The following is a 17,786-nucleotide window of genomic DNA, read 5'->3' as shown; positions in this document are numbered from 1 at the left end:
GTAACTGCATTTTCCATTTTATGCCATAACTGATGTAGTTTGAGTTTTTAACAACAGTTTGTTACACTCACATCTGAAATCTGATCATCACACTGCTGGAATAAAAACTACTTCTTGTTGAGTCTTTGCTTTGCATGAACAATATATTATATAATAATTATTATTATGGAGGGCATATTATTTTGTTCATAGAAATAAACAGTTTGAAGGAAAGCAGCTGCACTGGATCACAGCAGGTAAATATAAGAAAATCTGATCTTTTCATTTCATATGCTACTAGATATTATTGTGATTATTGCGATAGCAGGGTGATCTGCAAACAATGTGCTGTATGTCAATAGGGGAGCACTGCAGGATTACTAAGGAAAAATAATGCAGCATTAACTCAGGTTTCTCTTTAAAAACACCACAACAATTCAGATAAATTTGAGGAGACTAGCGCTTTTGTAGAGATGTGGCAAAGAAAAGTCACTCGCTGTGTGCACACTGCTGAGAAAAAGATGCTTGCAACTGACAAGTCATTAGCCATTGAGCAAACTGAAAACATCACAGCTAATCCTCCTGTGTCAAATACAGTATCATCAAAAACATATAAACTAAAACCCTACAAATTAGGTTTATTTTTATTCAGTATGATCCACAACGAGTAGAACAATGAACTAATCGCCATAGGTGTCGCCATCTAATGGCCTCCAGACAGAATGCAAGTTTAAGGCACTTCCCCGCTGGCTTTACTTTTCCAACCACAAAGCTACATCCACTTTTTTCACTGTCTATGTCTCGTGAATGTCTCAACTAAGGCAGATGAGGGATCTGAATGCAGGGCATAAAGTAGATACGTTTTTATTGGAATTTAAATGTTAGTTTTAAAAGGAAACGGTGTCACAAAAAGGGGAAAAAATCCATTAAAAATATTATTTTAATGTAGAAGAGTTTCCAAGTATTCTGCAGGCCTCAGACTATCTGTAAGACCGGATGACAAAAGCATACATACCTCCTTCCTGGCATTCTCTGTCACAGTTGTCTCTGTTTGCATTCCCTCTGGCTCCTGCCTCTCCTCCATCCCCTTCTCTTTCTCCTTCCCTTGCCCAAATTCCTCTATCCTCTCCTTCTTTGTATGCTCCTCCATATTTTTGCTCTTCTTTTCAGTCCTTCTGTCCCACTGTTGCAGCTTCTGCTTTGGGGGCTCTGGTGTTACGTCTGGTCTGGTTTCAGGTTTACCCCTGGAGTCAGGAGTCACTATGTGGCACTGAGATGAGGACCTGCCATCTGGCTGTGCTGAGTTGCGTCCTTGAGGTTGGCTGTTGTCGCTGTTGTCGCTGAATTGCTCTGTCCGCAGGGACATTTCTGCCTCGAGGATTGGAGGAGTCTGATCTGGGAGTAGAAACTGATGCACCAGGTTGTCACTCAGTTTGTTTGGCTGTAGTGGGAAGAAAAAAGTAACAGGCCTCCTTTGACTGTTAACTGAAGGTTATGCATGCGTTGTACTTGTGTGTAGTAGTGCTACTGGAAATAGTGGGTGATGTGTCACAGTCTGCTGGTGCTTTTGTTGTGTCTTCTGTTTATGTTGTTACTTTCTTTTATTTCTTCTGTTAGACTGTTCCATAATTTCACTCCCGCTATTGAGATAGACATACTTTTTAAAGTTGTTCTAGCACTTTGTATTTTAAAAGTATAATGTGTGGTTTCCAACAGACCTTTTGGTCAATGATCACACCAAGAATTTTTTTTTTGATACTTTTCTTTTGGTTTCCAAATAACATAAATTTGGTTTTATCTAGATTCAATGATAACTTATTTATATCAAACCACTTTAATATCGTTAATTCCTGTGTGATCATCTCCAAAACCTGTGGCAACTTCACTCCTGAACAAAATATATTTGTGTCATCTGCAAATATTACAAACTTTAGAATCTGCGATACTCTGCAAATATCATTTATGTACATAATAAACATTTTTGGAGCCAATACTGAACCTTGATGTACTCCACAAGCAATATCCATCAAATTAGATTTATATTCATTTATTTGTACATATTGTTGCCTATTCCCTACATAGCTTTTTAACTAGTCCAAACCACTCCCCTAAACCTGTACCTTTCCAGTTTTTTTAATCATGAAATTTTTAATAGAATTTCATGATTAACAGTATCAAATGCCTTCTTTAGATCTAAGAAAACTCCAAGTGTGTACCTCTTATTATCCATACATTCTGTTATCTCTTCCATTAAATCTCTCAATGCCAAAGCTAGCAATAGATAGAGAAAATCAGTTTTATCCAAAGAAGCCCATCTGGCCCTTCTCTGGCTGTCATTACATTACTGACATTGTTTTCTCCAGCCTAGAGAAGGCCATTCCAGAGGCATCTGAGTGAGAGGGTGCCACTTTATTAGGCACACCTGTGGCCTAATTAAATGACTAGTCACGTTTTTAGTTGCAGACCAACTCTGGTATTGGCAACACTAAGATCTTTAAGATTCAATAAGATATTGAGAGATGGAAATGAATGACTTACTGGCCTTTCTTCTTTGACCTCTGGCTCTTTATGTTTGGTCTCTTTCTCTGAATCTCTGACGAGCTGCTTGAGGAAACCACCTGGCAGAACTGACAGAGGCGGATGTGGTACCGTTGTGACAATTGGCTTGTTTTCCTCCTTTATCTGTAGTTTGGTCCATTGATGATTCAGGCAGAACAAACAAAATAGAAAGTCATTGTATGGTTTGGATGCAGTGTGCAGTCCATTGGGCATGCACATCAGGCATGCACTGCATGCTCAGCGGAGAGTTAAACAAGTCAGATGCATACGTTGACAATGTATGACAAATGTGTTGGAAAGCGAAAGAGATTTCTTACAGTTCTTATCAAACACTTTATTTTGACCAACACTCAAACATGAGTTCATCAAAACTGCTCCACAGGGTTTAGAATAAGTCCAAAAAGGGGAGGCAGTGTGTGGCACAGTGGACATAAATGAATGTGAGTCCTTTAAAGGCCTTTTTGTAATTAGCTTCCTTCAGCACTTTTAGCACCATGCAGGGTCATAAACAGCTATGAGGTACCAGAGGCGTTGGAGGGTTTTTCAAATAAGAGAATGTGTGACAATCTAAACGGCTGTTAATTTGAGTAGGATAGAATAGAATAGGCCTTTATTGTCATTGTACATGTACGACAAAATTGTGGGTGCTCCGCACCAACTGTATGGAATAAAAATAGAAATAGTAAGACAGCAGGAATAAATAACAGACAAGAGGAGTATATACAAAAAGAGGAATAAAAACAAAACTGGAGGAAAACACACAATAGGAAGGTACACATCAGAGGACAGGTGCTTGAAAGTAGTGAAAAGACTGGAATTCTAAAAAAGTTATGGCCTACTGGACTTGTGATTGGGATTTGTTTACAGAGTTAGATTGATGCCTGAGATGTGAGGATTTGGAATTGGTGTAGAGATGAGGAGTGAACCCGAGGCACAGAGAGGCAGGGCCTTCGAGTACGCTGTTTTTTCCCTCGTGCTATTTTCATGTAGGTGAAGCAATCATTCTGTAATTTATAGACAGGTGCTCTGCAAAAGAGGGAAGCTGTATGTCTGGTCTCACACCAAAGGCATTTTGGTAAACGTGGTGCCACTATGCTGATTGGTTAAACTCCACAAATCTGTCAAAAACATATTAATTGCAAAATTTAGACTGGGATACACATTAGTGTGCTTGACAAAGCTTTTTATGAGATTCAAAATTGGACGACTAACCAGTGAAAATGTGCCAGCTTTGTAAAACCCTGCAGTTGGCATGAACTTGTGACTGCATTAGAATAGATTTGAGCAGAGGTTCCATGGATGGTTTAAACCTAAATCTTCTCTTTAAAGATAAGAAACCCTCTAGTTCTACTTCTAAACTAAATAAAACTCAATATTAGCTTCATGTCAAGCTAATCCAAGAGTAAAACCCCCCAGACAGTTACAGTAAGTTCAGAAGATGTCACAACTGTTTCTCTGTCTGAAATAATACAGCTACATTCAGCTACAATAATAGAGGTACAGTTTATGAGCTTCAACAGAAAAGCCGAGCATCAGCTGCTCAGGCATTAGAGTGATTTTGTACACTTGTTCCTGTTTTGGGGGTTTATTTGACACAGAAGCATGGACAAGTAAATGGTCATTTCTTTATTAAACCTTTAAGAAATTAAGCAGGTAAAAGGCCTCAAGTTGATTTCAAATGCAGCTTTTAAAAGTTTTTCCTGCATGGAGCAAGAACATTAGGAGGGACAGAATCTGAGAAAAAATTTATTTTGATGTTGCCCAGTATTCAATATCATTTGCAAACTTGCACAGTAATTAAGGGACTGTGCTTAAAATGACAGCGATTCTTAATCTAATTATGTATACTGTAATAACATATCAGTCACATGAAACATGTTACTGTGTAAGAATATTTGCTTTGGTTAAAACCCTTGTGTATGCAATGCAGTGTCAGTTAACCAATACTGTAATCAGTTTGAAATCTGATGCTTTCCATTTGTGTTGCTGTGCTCCACAATGTAGCTACATTAAAAGTATTTTCCCAGTGACAGTCTGAAAATCCACTAGCATGTATGAATCTCTTCAGAGATTTGACATCCTATGAGATGGTATCATGTGTATGACCAGGTGTACGGGGGGCCACATCAAAAGGACAGCATGTATTTTCTTTACCCAGCAGAAGAATACTCTGCTTCTGTGTTTTTGCCAGGATAGTGTAACACATTTAAAATCCAGTCTGAAAAACAGTTTCCAGTTATCACTGTCTCCTACTTTCCTTTTGTATGAACTGTGGGGAAAGACTTTGTAGCTTGTCGGTCAGCTGGGACATACAATTTCGTTTTTTTCTGTAAGGATTTCCATTAATGGTGTTGTAAGCTGGAGTCACTGAGCATAAAAATATCTTTACAATCAACCTGAAAAAGGCTGAAAAATGGAGGCTAATCTCGAGGCTTCAAAATGGATAAAAAAAAAAAACAACCCCAAAAAACCTAAACTTAAGCATGACCATCTTTTCGGTAGCGTGTGATAAGCAGAATGAACTGAGTGATGAAACTGCCATATAAGGCTGGGTGTTCTGCTCCCATTTGTGGAAAACTTCAATATTTTGTATCTCAACAGAAATATCAGTATCAGCAGATTCAGATCGCAAATGTCAAGTGACAGCATGGGGCTGTAAAAAGCTCAAACACTGAACATGCAAGATGATTAATACACCAACCACAGCAGTGGCATGCTACGATGACTCAGGGTTAGAACAGAGGAGCACTCACTATGTGATCAGTGCACCACACACACCCACACACACACATGCGTGCAGTCACAACCAGCTATTAGAGTTAATGCAGCACACAGCATTTCTGCACCTCCCTTCTTCTCCCAGAGTTTTAAGCGTGAGGACAGTGCCATGGTTTCACAGTAGGGAGAGGGTTAAGGGGAGTGAGGTGGCTGTGGAGGTGGAGGGTCACGCGTCTGTCAGCAAGATGTGATGGTGGCAATGTGCGTGTGCACAGAGGGAGAAGAACAATCTGACAAGAAAGAAAGAAAACTGAGGTAAATTAGATAATCTTCAGTAAAAGACAGTTATCACACACACACACCATCATGATCCACTTTTCCATTATTGACATACTTCACTGCCACTTTGTGTCTATTGAGACGTCATTATTTTTTAAGAAACTGTCTCGTCGTGCTCCTGCTCAGAGGTTCTGTTGTCAGTCAGCTCACACCGACTCTGTATGATGTGTTGGCGTTAATCAATCTTGTCATTATCCACCTTTTTTTACAACACTGCATTGAAGGCAAGGGTCTGCTGTGATTAATAGGGTCATAAACACACATATTGTTAAAGCGTAAATCTGTGTGAAAAGTTTTACTAATCAGTAGCTACACTGTGAAAAAAGTTGTGCCTTCCCATTGCCCTTGGCCTCAAACACTCCTGATGTCTTTTTGCGGTTCTGTTTTGTCATGACCCCATTTCCATCGGGTTGAAGTCTGGACTTTGACTGGGCCACAGCACTGATTCTTTCCTTTTTCAGCAGCTGTGCTCGGGATTATTGTTCTGTTGATGACCCAGTTTCATTCAGGCTTTAACTGTCAGACAGACGGCTTCACATTTGACTCTAGAACACTTTGGTATACAGAGCAGTTCATGTTCTGCTCAGTGACTGTAAGGTGCCCAAATCTTCATCGCTCCACCACCATGCTGGCAGTTGGTCTGAGATGTTTGCTATGAACTTGTAGAGTCTGCGGTGGAGTTCTTGAGTTTTTTGCAGTTTCTCAGAGCATGGATGGCCTAAGCTTGGGGTAAATTTGCTGGGGCGCCCACTCCTGGGAAGACTTTGGTATACAACATACATTCGAGTGCGCCACAGAAACAAACTGTCAAAACCTCAGTTTTTACAAAAGTGCTCACACTTACTGCTGATCAGATAATCAAGTGTATTTGATTAGCACAGGGGTGGGCAACTCCAGGCCTCGAGGGCCGGTGTCCTGCAGGTTTTAGATGTGTCCTTGATCCAACACAGCTGATATAAATGGCTAAACGATCTCCTCAACGTGTCTTGAAGTTCTCCAGAGGCCTGGTAATGAACTAATCCTTTGATTCAGGTGTGTTGACCCAGGGTGAGATCTAAAACCTGTAGGATATCGGCCCTCAAGGCCTGGAGTTGCCCACCCCTGGATTAGCAGGACCTGGACGCTAGCTACACTCTTCATTCCTACAGCGGTAAAGGTGTATTTAGTTTCTTACAGGACTGCATTGATTGTGCACTTCTCACTGCTGATGATTAGAACTTTGTGTCAGTGTGGTCATCAGATTGTTCAAGGACCCAGATGCGTGTTTGTCTGAGGTGCCAGCACTCTGTACAAAACTAAAAATCATCAGTCCAACTGATTTTCAACCTGTTGACTTCTTAAAAAGGTTTCAAAGGGAGGAGGTTGAGAAGAGCGAAGCTAGATCACAACTAATCACCAATCCAGACTACCAACACAAGCTAACCCAAACATAACCCAAAATGTGGTCTAATTCCAAAGAGTAGTGGATGAAAATCATCCTGTCAAACATGGTTTCATCTGAAAGCAAAATCAAACAAGTGTCAGAGGTCTCATGTTTGTTTTTTTTCTCCAAACTTCCCCTCTAAGGAAGATCCAGCCTCAGAGGCAAGATAGAAAATCAGAAACATGTCTGTCATTATGTGCCATGTACCTCGCTCCAGTAGCCTTGTGGTGTGGATCATACAGTATGAGATCCTGCTCTCTGCCTGTAAGCAGCATACTAGGGGCAGGTTTAGTCAGTCCCTGTAAACAACTCAACAGCTAGTTTTAGAAGGACCAGGCATTGTGCCAATCACATAAAAACTACCAACCAACTTTCTAAATGATTTTAAAACTGTCCTAAAAGTCTGTTTTGACATAGAAATGCATCCAACAGGTTCTCGGGTGGCATGCTAAACCTTCTTTTCAACTGTAGGACCCTTGCTTGACAAGACGAGTTTATGACCTCAACAGAAAACTTCTCCTAACAAGACACCAGAGACAGAAACATGCTTGACAATAAAAATCGAGCCAACAGTAAAAACCAGTCCTCTGGTGAAGTAGACAGCGGCGTCTGAACCAGTGTTATCTAAATGTAACAATGTCAAATCTCAGCCCGGCTGTATTACAGAATGTAGGCCCCTGAAGCCCCGCTCTCTCTAACCCAGCTCCAATCTATGAATAAAACCCATGACAGGAACTTTATAAGTGGACAGCGAATAGGATAGAACAAAACGCAGCCATACCTTCCAAAACTGTAGAGAAGCAGCTAAAGGCTCCAGATTTTTAATGGCAAATCCAGCGAGCCAAAATGAGAGTCCCCCTGTCACACACTCACAGTCGCACAGACTGGGCAAGACTGACTGAGGGGGTATGCAGCAATAGTCAGAAATAGAGCGACACACAGACCAGCAGCATGGCTTCACTGACAGACGACTCCTCTATAAATATCTGGAGTCACAGGGTGGAGGAAGGGTCTCTAAACGACCCTGTTTGGAGACCTGCATGAGACACAAAGAAGCTTGTTGTCAGGTGAAGCCACTGCTTGTAACATGATCCGCTTTTCCTTTTTCTTTTTAGCCATTCACCTGTCCTTCACCAGACGCCACAAGTACAGTAATCTGGATCTACAGCACTGGGAAACATTATCATCCTCTGTAAACATAGTAACAGCATCAAAACGTGGGTTTTTTTTGTTTTTTTTAAGCTGCGTGAACACCAGGGGGAGGGGTATAATGAGTGCAGGCCGCAAATGCACATGTTCAGAGCTGCAGTGCATCAGCTGCTTGAGTTGATTGACAACTACAGCTGAAGAAGACTGAGCAGTGAGGAGAAGGCGCCTCCTGATGACTTTGGGGACGGTGTGGTACGAGCAACCCTCCTCTTAGACATGTTGTATGATTCTTTGCTAATAAAGCACATCGTGCTGTGGTGACCAAAGATCACTCATTCCTCCACATGTACCCCTTTCTAATCACGGTGCCCATAATAAATCCTGAACATCGCGGATTCTGTGTTTTAAGTTTTGCATTTTTACTTGTTATCTATGGTGTATATTTCTCTATCCATTCACACTCACCACCATACCAACACCAGGTTGGACCTCTTACTGTCAACACTGCCTTATCCTTCCGTGGTACAGATTCAACAAGTGGCTCGAAACATTCCTATGGGATTTGGGTCCACACTAACATGACATCACACAGAGGCTTGTCAGCTATGACAGGTTTCTCCCATTCAAACCATTCCTAGCAGTGCTTTGTTGGACTGAGCTGGTGACTTCAGAGGAAATAGAGTACAGTGAACTCATCTCAAGTTTTGAGATGATCTGGTGCTCAATGAGTTCTGCTCCATTTCTAAAGTTACGCTCGAAGTAATTGTCAATCTGTAGGTAGCTGAGACTCATATATATATATATATATATATATATATATATATATATATATATATATATATATATATACACATACATACAGTGGGGCAAAAAAGTATTTAGTCAGCCACCGATTGTGCAAGTTCCCCCACCTAAAATGATGACAGAGGTCAGTAATTTGCACCAGAGGTACACTTCAACTGTGAGAGACAGAATGTGAAAAAAAAAATCCATGAATCCACATGGTAGGATTTGTAAAGAATTTATTCGTAAATCAGGGTGGAAAATAAGTATTTGGTCAATAACAAAAATACAACTCAATACTTTGTAACATAACCTTTGTTGGCAATAACAGAGGTCAAACGTTTACTATAGGTCTTTACCAGGTTTGCACACACAGTAGCTGGTATTTTGGCCCATTCCTCCATGCAGATCTTCTCGAGAGCAGTGATGTTTTGGGGCTGTCGCCGAGCAACACGGACTTTCAACTCCCGCCACAGATTTTCTATGGGGTTGAGGTCTGGAGACTGGCTAGGCCACTCCAGGACTTTCAAATGCTTCTTACAGAGCCACTCCTTTGTTGCCCGGGCGGTGTGTTTTGGATCATTGTCATGTTGGAAGACCCAGCCTCGTTTCATCTTCAAAGTTCTCACTGATGGAAGGAGGTTTTGGCTCAAAATCTCACGATACATGGCCCCATTCATTCTGTCCTTAACACGGATCAGTCGTCCTGTCCCCTTGGCAGAAAAACAGCCCCATAGCATGATGTTTCCACCCCCATGCTTCACAGTAGGTATGGTGTTCTTGGGATGCAACTCAGTATTCTTCTTCCTCCAAACACGACGAGTTGAGTTTATACCAAAAAGTTCTACTTTGGTTTCATCTGACCACATGACATTCTCCCAATCCTCTGCTGTATCATCCATGTGCTCTCTGGCAAACTTCAGACGGGCCTGGACATGCACTGGCTTCAGCAGCGGAACACGTCTGGCACTGCGGGATTTGATTCCCTGCCGTTGTAGTGTGTTACTGATGGTGACCTTTGTTACTTTGGTCCCAGCTCTCTGCAGGTCATTCACCAGGTCCCCCCGTGTGGTTCTGGGATCTTTGCTCACCGTTCTCATGATCATTTTGACCCCACGGGATGAGATCTTGCGTGGAGCCCCAGATCGAGGGAGATTATCAGTGGTCTTGTATGTCTTCCATTTTCTGATGATTGCTCCCACAGTTGATTTTTTCACACCAAGCTGCTTGCCTATTGTAGATTCACTCTTCCCAGTCTGGTGCAGGTCTACAATACTTTTCCTGGTGTCCTTCAAAAGCTCTTTGGTCTTGGCCATGGCGGAGTTTGGAGTCTGACTGTTTGAGGCTGTGGACAGGTGTCTTTTATACAGATGATGAGTTCAAACAGGTGCCATTCATACAGGTAACGAGTGGGGGACAGAAAAGCTTCTTACAGAAGACGTTACAGGTCTGTGAGAGCCAGAGATTTTCCTTGTTTGAGGTGACCAAATACTTATTTTCCACCCTGATTTACGAATAAATTCTTTACAAATCCTACCATGTGAATTCATGGATTTTTTTTTCACATTCTGTCTCTCACAGTTGAAGTGTACCTCTGGTGCAAATTACTGACCTCTGTCATAATTTTAAGTGGGGGAACTTGCACAATCGGTGGCTGACTAAATACTTTTTTGCCCCACTGTATATATACACACATATATATATACATATATATATATATATATATATATATATATATATATATATATATATATATATATATATATATATATATATATATATATATATATATGTGTATGTATATATATATATATATATATATATATATATATATATATATATATATATATATATATATGTATATGTGTATATATATATATATACATACACATATACATATATATATATATATATATACACATATACATATATATATATATATATATATATATATATATGTATATGTGTATGTATATATATATATATATATATATATATATATATATATATATATATATATATATATATATATATATATATATAACACCCAGCACGCCCCTGCGGGCGGTTTATCCTTCAAGCTCGGGTCCTCTACCAGAGGCCTGGGAGCTTGAGGGTCCTGCGCAGTATCTTAGCTGTTCAACACATACGCCCTGCCCGTGATCAGGTACCCTGCTGGGGTAATAAGCTGGCCAAAGGAGGAGATAGAAGCCACTGACATAAAGACAAGAAAGCTCCTGACCATGCATGGAGGGTTTCACCCCAAGTCCAGCACCCTGAGGCTGTACGCTAAGCGGAAGGAAGGGGGCCGGGGACTGGTGAGTGTCAGCACCACAGTCCAGGATGAGACAACGAACATCCAAGAATACATTGGGAAGATGGCCCCAACTGACCGAGTGCTCAGTGAATACCTCAGGCAGCAGAAACCCAAGAAAGAGGAGGGAGACGAGGAACCATCATGGAAGGACAGGCCCCTGCACGGTATGTACCACCGGCAGATAGAGGAGGTGGCTGATATCCAGAAATCCTACCAGTGGCTGGACAAAGCTGGACTGAAAGACAGCACAGAGGCACTAATCATGGCAGCACAAGAACAAGCTCTGAGCACAAGATCCATAGAGGCTGGGGTCTATCACACCAGGCAAGACCCCAGGTGCAGGCTGTGTAAAGATGCCCCAGAGACTATCCAGCACATAACAGCAGGGTGCAAGATGCTAGCAGGCAAGGCATACATGGAACGCCATAACCAAGTGGCCGGCATAGTGTACAGGAACATCTGTGCCGAGTATAACCTAGAAGTCCCGAGGTCAAAATGGGAGATGCCCCCAAGGGTGGTGGAGAATGACCGAGCTAAGATCCTGTGGGACTTCCAGATACAGACGGACAAAATGGTGGTGGCTAACCAACCAGACATAGTGGTGGTAGACAAACAGAAGAAGACGGCCGTAGTGATCGATGTAGCGGTTCCCAATGACAGCAATATCAGGAAGAAGGAACACGAGAAGCTGGAGAAATACCAAGGGCTCAGAGAAGAGCTCGAGAGGATGTGGAGGGTGAAGGTAACGGTGGTCCCCGTGGTAATCGGAGCACTAGGTGCGGTGACTCCCAGGCTAGGCGAGTGGCTCCAGCAGATCCCGGGAATAACATCGGAGATCTCTGTCCAGAAGAGCGCAGTCCTGGGAATATATACACATACATATATATATATATATATATATATATATATATATATATATATATATATATATATATATATATATATATATATATATATTAGGGGTGCAACGATACACAAAATTCACGGTTCGGTTCGGTTCGATACTTTGGTGTCACGGTTCGATATTTTTTCGATACAAAAAAAATGTTCATGTCTTTTTAATTTGTCATTTATTAAAATTATAAATATATATTTTAACTCAAAAGTACAGTTTTTAAATGTAATGTTGTTGAAACAAAAGTAATTAAAAAAATAAATATATCTCAGGGCTCTCAAAATTTCAAAATCCCTGGTAGCCCTTCGGGCAGGGACTCTTCAGTTTTTGGTAGCCCAAAATAAATGTAAGTAGCCCAAATAAAAAAGAGAGCAATTTTTTGATTGATGTTTTGTTTCCTGTTTTGTTTCCTTTACAATATTATACATTAAAGTATAATATTGTAAAGGAAACAAAACATTAATCAAAAAATTGTTGAAAAACAAATTAGAACATTGTATAAAAATTACAATCATCAACTCAAATACTTGGTTCTAATTGAACAGAAATTTCTATGAACTTGTAAGAACTGTGTAGGACATGAATCAGTCTGTGTCAGATCCTGAATTTGAAATTTCCGCTGAAGTCACGGGTAAGAGACAAGTGGAACCAAGATCTAGGCCATTTGCTTTTTGAACCTTGCAAAGACTGCTAAATTTTGCCAGTGGTAGTTCACTCTTTGCAACATAGTACGCTGTTCTAAACAGATTTTTCAGGTTTATTTTTAGTATGTTATTTGCAATTGGTGTTTGTTCTGGGAAAGATATTGCAGACTGAGCAATAATGCATTTCTTGCATTTCTCATGGATTCTAATGGGGGCCTTTCTTAAAATGACTGGTCCCAGTAACAAAGGCGCTTGTCGACTCAGAAATCGAGAGAAAACCAACAACACACCCGGCAGAACATTATGTTATTTACACGGGTGCACATAAGTGGTCGCATGTGCGCATTCGCTGTCAAAATAAAAGACGCGCACCAGATAAGAAGTTGCAACGCGCGTTTGCGTCCATATAAAAAGCACTGTTTTTGTCCGCTAGAGTGGGATTTTCACGGCACATTCCGCACCACACCTCTGTGCGTTTGTGACACACTATAATGTGTGGTCACATTATGTGATTTAAGCTTTTAGGTGTAGTTTTGTTAAGGAAGGGCCTTAATCTTGTGATTTTTGTTGGAGATCCAACATGTGGTGTGATCCCTAGTTACGCCACAAGGGGGCACTTCCGCCCCAGTGAGATGGTTTAGTGTGACGCTACTGCTCGTCTTCAGATCTGGCAGAAGCGAGAGAGGAAACACACTACCTGTCGTCCATCTCATAATTTATCTGTTTTTTTCAGGTTAGTAAGTAATAAGGCCACACATGTGGTCCACATAATTTACATGCCAAATAAGGGTAAAACCTGACCAGCAGTTTGTTTTGCTGGGATCTGTATTCGTCTGTTTTGCTCATTGAAATGTGTTACGATCGAGAGTAGGAGCTAGCTTAGCTCGCCACATCCTAGAGTAGCTGTTAGCTTTGTTGTTTTCTAAACTTAAGGCACCCTCTTGTAACAAAAGTACACCACGGCTCCTGTATATTTGAGTTAATGTGTTCGCAGAGACAGTTTGATATGTTGTCACTGTTATTGTCTAAAGTTAGTGTAATAACCTATAATAATTCTGATCGCTCTGCAATGTTGATGTGGAGATTTCCACTACACAGATACGCCATTAGTATATGGTACAATACTGGAATGTTTGCTTTATCAAACGATGTGTGAAAAAAAGTGTGATTTATAGCTCTTAGTAACAAACAACAGAGATGACTGTTTAGATTTTTGTTTATACTATTATTATACTATTTTAGTTTATTCTGATTTTGGGCTTTGGGAATGTGAGACAGAGATGTTAAGAAGTTTTTGCAACCTGTTGTGAACACATGAATGTGTTTAAATAAAGATCTGGCAGAAGCGAGAGAGGAAACACACTACCTGTCGTCCATCTCATAATTTATCTGTTTTTTTCAGAACCAGACATAATCTGTCAGCCGCCCTCTTGCTTGGGGTGTGTTACACGTTCATCATTTGTTTGAAGCCAGCTCACCTCCTGCAACCACTTTTCCGAGAATATGCGCTTCTTTTGTGGTTCGGACTCCTTCTGACATTTCTTTGGAGGTAGAGGAACACCAAAGTAATTGCTTAAAGGAGCTTCTTCGACATCTTTAAGAGTTTTAAACAAATTTCTGTCCTCCTCCAGAAAATCGTATGTATGCAAACACGCGTTGCAACTTCATATCTTGTGCGCGTTTTTTTGTTTTTTGTTTTGACAGCGAATGCGCACCTGCGGACCACTTATGTGCAGCCCCGGTTATATAGCTCGTCATGTTGCAGCCACAGAAATTCTTTTGTCCATGAAACCATAAAGCTGCACTTTCTTTTTGCCTTATAGTCTGATTTGTCATAACTTTTCCGTTTTGTGGTGAGCTTTTCTTTGGCTGGCATCTTTGGAAAAGAGAGTTTATTACAGAGAAATGGCTCTTTCCAAAATAAAAGCTATACTATACACTTCTTCTGGGCTATATTCTCAGCAGCATATTGTAGCGGGTCAGGGCTGTTCGGGGTTCTGTTTGTACAGTTATGTTTTGTTTATGTTGCCATAGTGACGGTGTGTCCTTCCGGGGTCAGAGGGCGCCCTGTGTGGTGTTGTTGTTGCTGTGCGGTTGCCGCGCTGAGCAGTTAGCTAGCGGCAGTGTTCTTCTGCAGGTGTCAATAAACGGCTGTGCTCCCTGGCTAGCTCACGGGAAGCAAGACCAAACGACACCTCTGTCTCCTCGTTGTCTGAGCTCTCCACATTGGTGTCAGAAGTGGGATGATGGTGACACCCCATGTTCTGACCCGAGTGACTTTTCCCCCGCCGGTCGTGACCGGCCGGTGCGCCAAAAGAAGGCACCTGGACATTTGCAGGACTTTGTGTGGGGTAGTTGGGGACGACTGACCCCTTAGGTGGGGGCTATGTAGCGGGTCAGGGCTGTTCGGGGTTCTGTTTGTACAGTTATGTTTTGTTTATGTTGCCATAGTGACGGGTGACGCCTTCTCGCTGCGACGGTGTGTCCTTCCGGGGTCAGAGGGCGCTCTGTGTGTTGTTGTTGCTGTGCGGTTGCCGCGCTGAGCAGTTGGCTAGCGGCAGTGTTCTTCTGCAGATGTCAATAAACGGCTGTGCTCCCTGGCTAGCTCACGGGAAGCAAGACCAAACGACACCTACGTCTCCTCCTTGTCTGAGCTCGCCACAATATTAAACATATCAGGTCCCCATAAGGAGAATCATGTGCTAACGGCTGTCTAAATGACTCGGGTAAAGTTTGTAGCATGCATGCTTGTTGTTTTTGTCTGCTTCCACTTGTCTTTGCACTAGGATGATGTAGGAGTAAATGTGCAGTCATATTCGTTGTGTTCCCACTAGTGCTGTCAGCGTTAATCTCGTTGAAATGACGTTAACGCCACAACACGGCAAATCTCCGTTAACGAGCTACCCCTGCATGGGGCTAGACGGCCAACACGTTAACGAGCGCTAACACACTAGTTCCCACCCATGTAATTGAGCATTGCGTGGCACATCCAACATACTGTTTTACTTTAGTCCATGACGCGCTTACCTTCAGGGTCATACGTCACATGAAAACCAAAATAATTCCAAACGCCAGATCTGAATGAGGGTGGGGGAGGTTCAATTTGCCATGTTGCAAGGAGAGCTTAACTTCTGTCTCGCTAGCTTGCCCTGCGCTCTTCCTTCTGACGATGCTGTCTGTGTTGAACGCTCAGTGAATCTGCGCTCGACAGTGCAGCCTAGGCGGAGTAGTCGAACGCAGATACACTGAGCGCTCAACACAGACAGCATCGTCAGAAGGAAAGTTGATAAAATAAATTACAAATTTTGTATTGTTCGATACATATGCGTACCGAACCGAAAGCACTGTATCGAACGGTTCAATATCGATACGAGTATCGTTGCACCCCTAGTGTGTGTATATATATATATATATATATATATATATATATATATATATATATATATATATATATATATGTATATGTATATATATATATATATGTATATGTATATGTATATATATATATATATGTATATGTATATATATATATATATATATATATGTATATGTATATATATATATATATATATATATGTATATGTATATATATATATGTATATATATATATGTATATATATATATATATATATATATATATACATATATACATATATATACACATATATACACATACATATATACATATATACACTCAACAAAAATATAAACGCAACACCTTTGTTACTGCTCCCATTCCCCATGGGATGGACGCAGAGACCTAAAATTCATTCCAGATACACAATATAACCATCCCTCCCAAACAGTGGTCACAAATCAGTCCAAATGTGTGGTAGTGGGCACATCTGCTATATTGAGATAATCCATCCCACCTCACAGGTGTGCCACATCAGGATGCTGATCTGACATCATGAGTAGTGCACAGGTGTACCTCAGACTGCCCACAACAAAAGGCCACCCTGGAATGTGCAGTTTTGTCTCACAGCAAAATGCCACAGATGCCACAAGCAATGAGGGAGCGTGCAATTGGCATGCTGACAGCAGGAATGTCAACCAGATCTGTCGCCCGTGCATTGAATGTTCATTTCTCAACCATAAGCCGTCTCCACAGGCGTTTCAGAGAACATGGCAGCACATCCAACCGGCCTCACAACCGCAGACCTCGTGTAACCACACCAGCCCAGGACCTCCACATCCAGCAGGTTCACCTCCAAGATCGTCTGAGACCAGCCACCCAGACAGCTGCTGGAACAATTGGTTTGCACAACCAAACAATTTCTGCACCAACTGTCAGAAACCGTCTCAGGGACGCTCAACTGCATGCCCGTCGTCCTCATCGGGGTCTTGACCTGACTCCAGCTCGTCGCCGTAACAGACTTGTGTGGGCAAATGCTCACATTCGATGGCGTCTGGCACGTTGGAGAGGTGTGCGCTTCACGGATGAATCATTGTTCACATTATTCAGGGCAGATGGCAGCTGAGAATGTCCCAGAGTCTTGCATGGCCAGCATACTCACCGGACATGTCACCCATTGAGCATGTTCGGGATGTGCTTGACCGGCGTATACGACAGCGTGTACCAGTTCCCACGAATATCCAACAACCTCGCACAGCCATTGAAGTGGAGTGGACCAACATTCCAAAGGCCACAATTGACAATCTGATAGACTCCATGCGACGATGTGTTGCACTGCATGAGGCAAATGGTGGTCACACCAGATACTGACCGGTTCTGGGTCCCCAGACCCCCAATAGCGCAAAAAACTGCACATTCCAGGGTGGCCTTTTGTTGTGGGCAGTCTGAGGTACACCTGTGCACTACTCATGATGTCAGATCAGCATCCTGATGTGGCACACCTGTGAGGTGGGATGGATTATCTCAATATAGCAGATGTGCCCACTACCACACATTTGGACTGATTTGTGACCACTGTTTGGGAGGGATGGTTATATTGTGTATCTGGAATGAATTTTAGGTCT

The 17,786-nt window shown here is 41.7% G+C and overlaps 1 protein-coding gene across 6 annotated transcripts in view; it reads right to left on the bottom strand.

Moving 5' to 3' along the window:
- myo18b (myosin XVIIIB) overlaps positions 1-15,922 on the bottom strand; it is a 78,322-nt gene extending 62,400 nt beyond the window's left edge. For 2 of the 6 annotated variants that reach the window (XM_085280630.1, XM_085280629.1), the window contains exons 1-4: positions 7,800-7,925; positions 5,391-5,546; positions 2,518-2,663; positions 995-1,420 (exon numbers count right to left, since the gene is read on the bottom strand). In XM_085280630.1, the coding sequence (XP_085136756.1) occupies positions 995-1,420; positions 2,518-2,663; positions 5,391-5,427 (609 nt within the window). In that variant the 5' untranslated portion in view covers positions 5,428-5,546; positions 7,800-7,925. Of the gene's footprint in view, positions 1-994; positions 1,421-2,517; positions 2,664-5,390; positions 5,547-7,799; positions 7,975-15,833 lie in introns of those variants that run through there. The other 4 variants (XM_085280633.1, XM_085280632.1, XM_085280631.1 and 1 more) reach the window with 4 other exon arrangements.
- Positions 15,923-17,786: the final 1,864 nt, after the last annotated feature.

The sequence above is a fragment of the Mchenga conophoros genome, linkage group LG7 (assembly GCF_057382185.1).
Source record: "Mchenga conophoros isolate Kocher_MC1m ecotype Shallow Benthic linkage group LG7, M_conophoros_male_GT1.1, whole genome shotgun sequence".
NCBI lineage: Eukaryota > Metazoa > Chordata > Actinopteri > Cichliformes > Cichlidae > Mchenga > Mchenga conophoros.
Note: the sequence above shows the minus strand (reverse complement) of the source record. Positions and strands in the feature narration are given on the sequence as shown.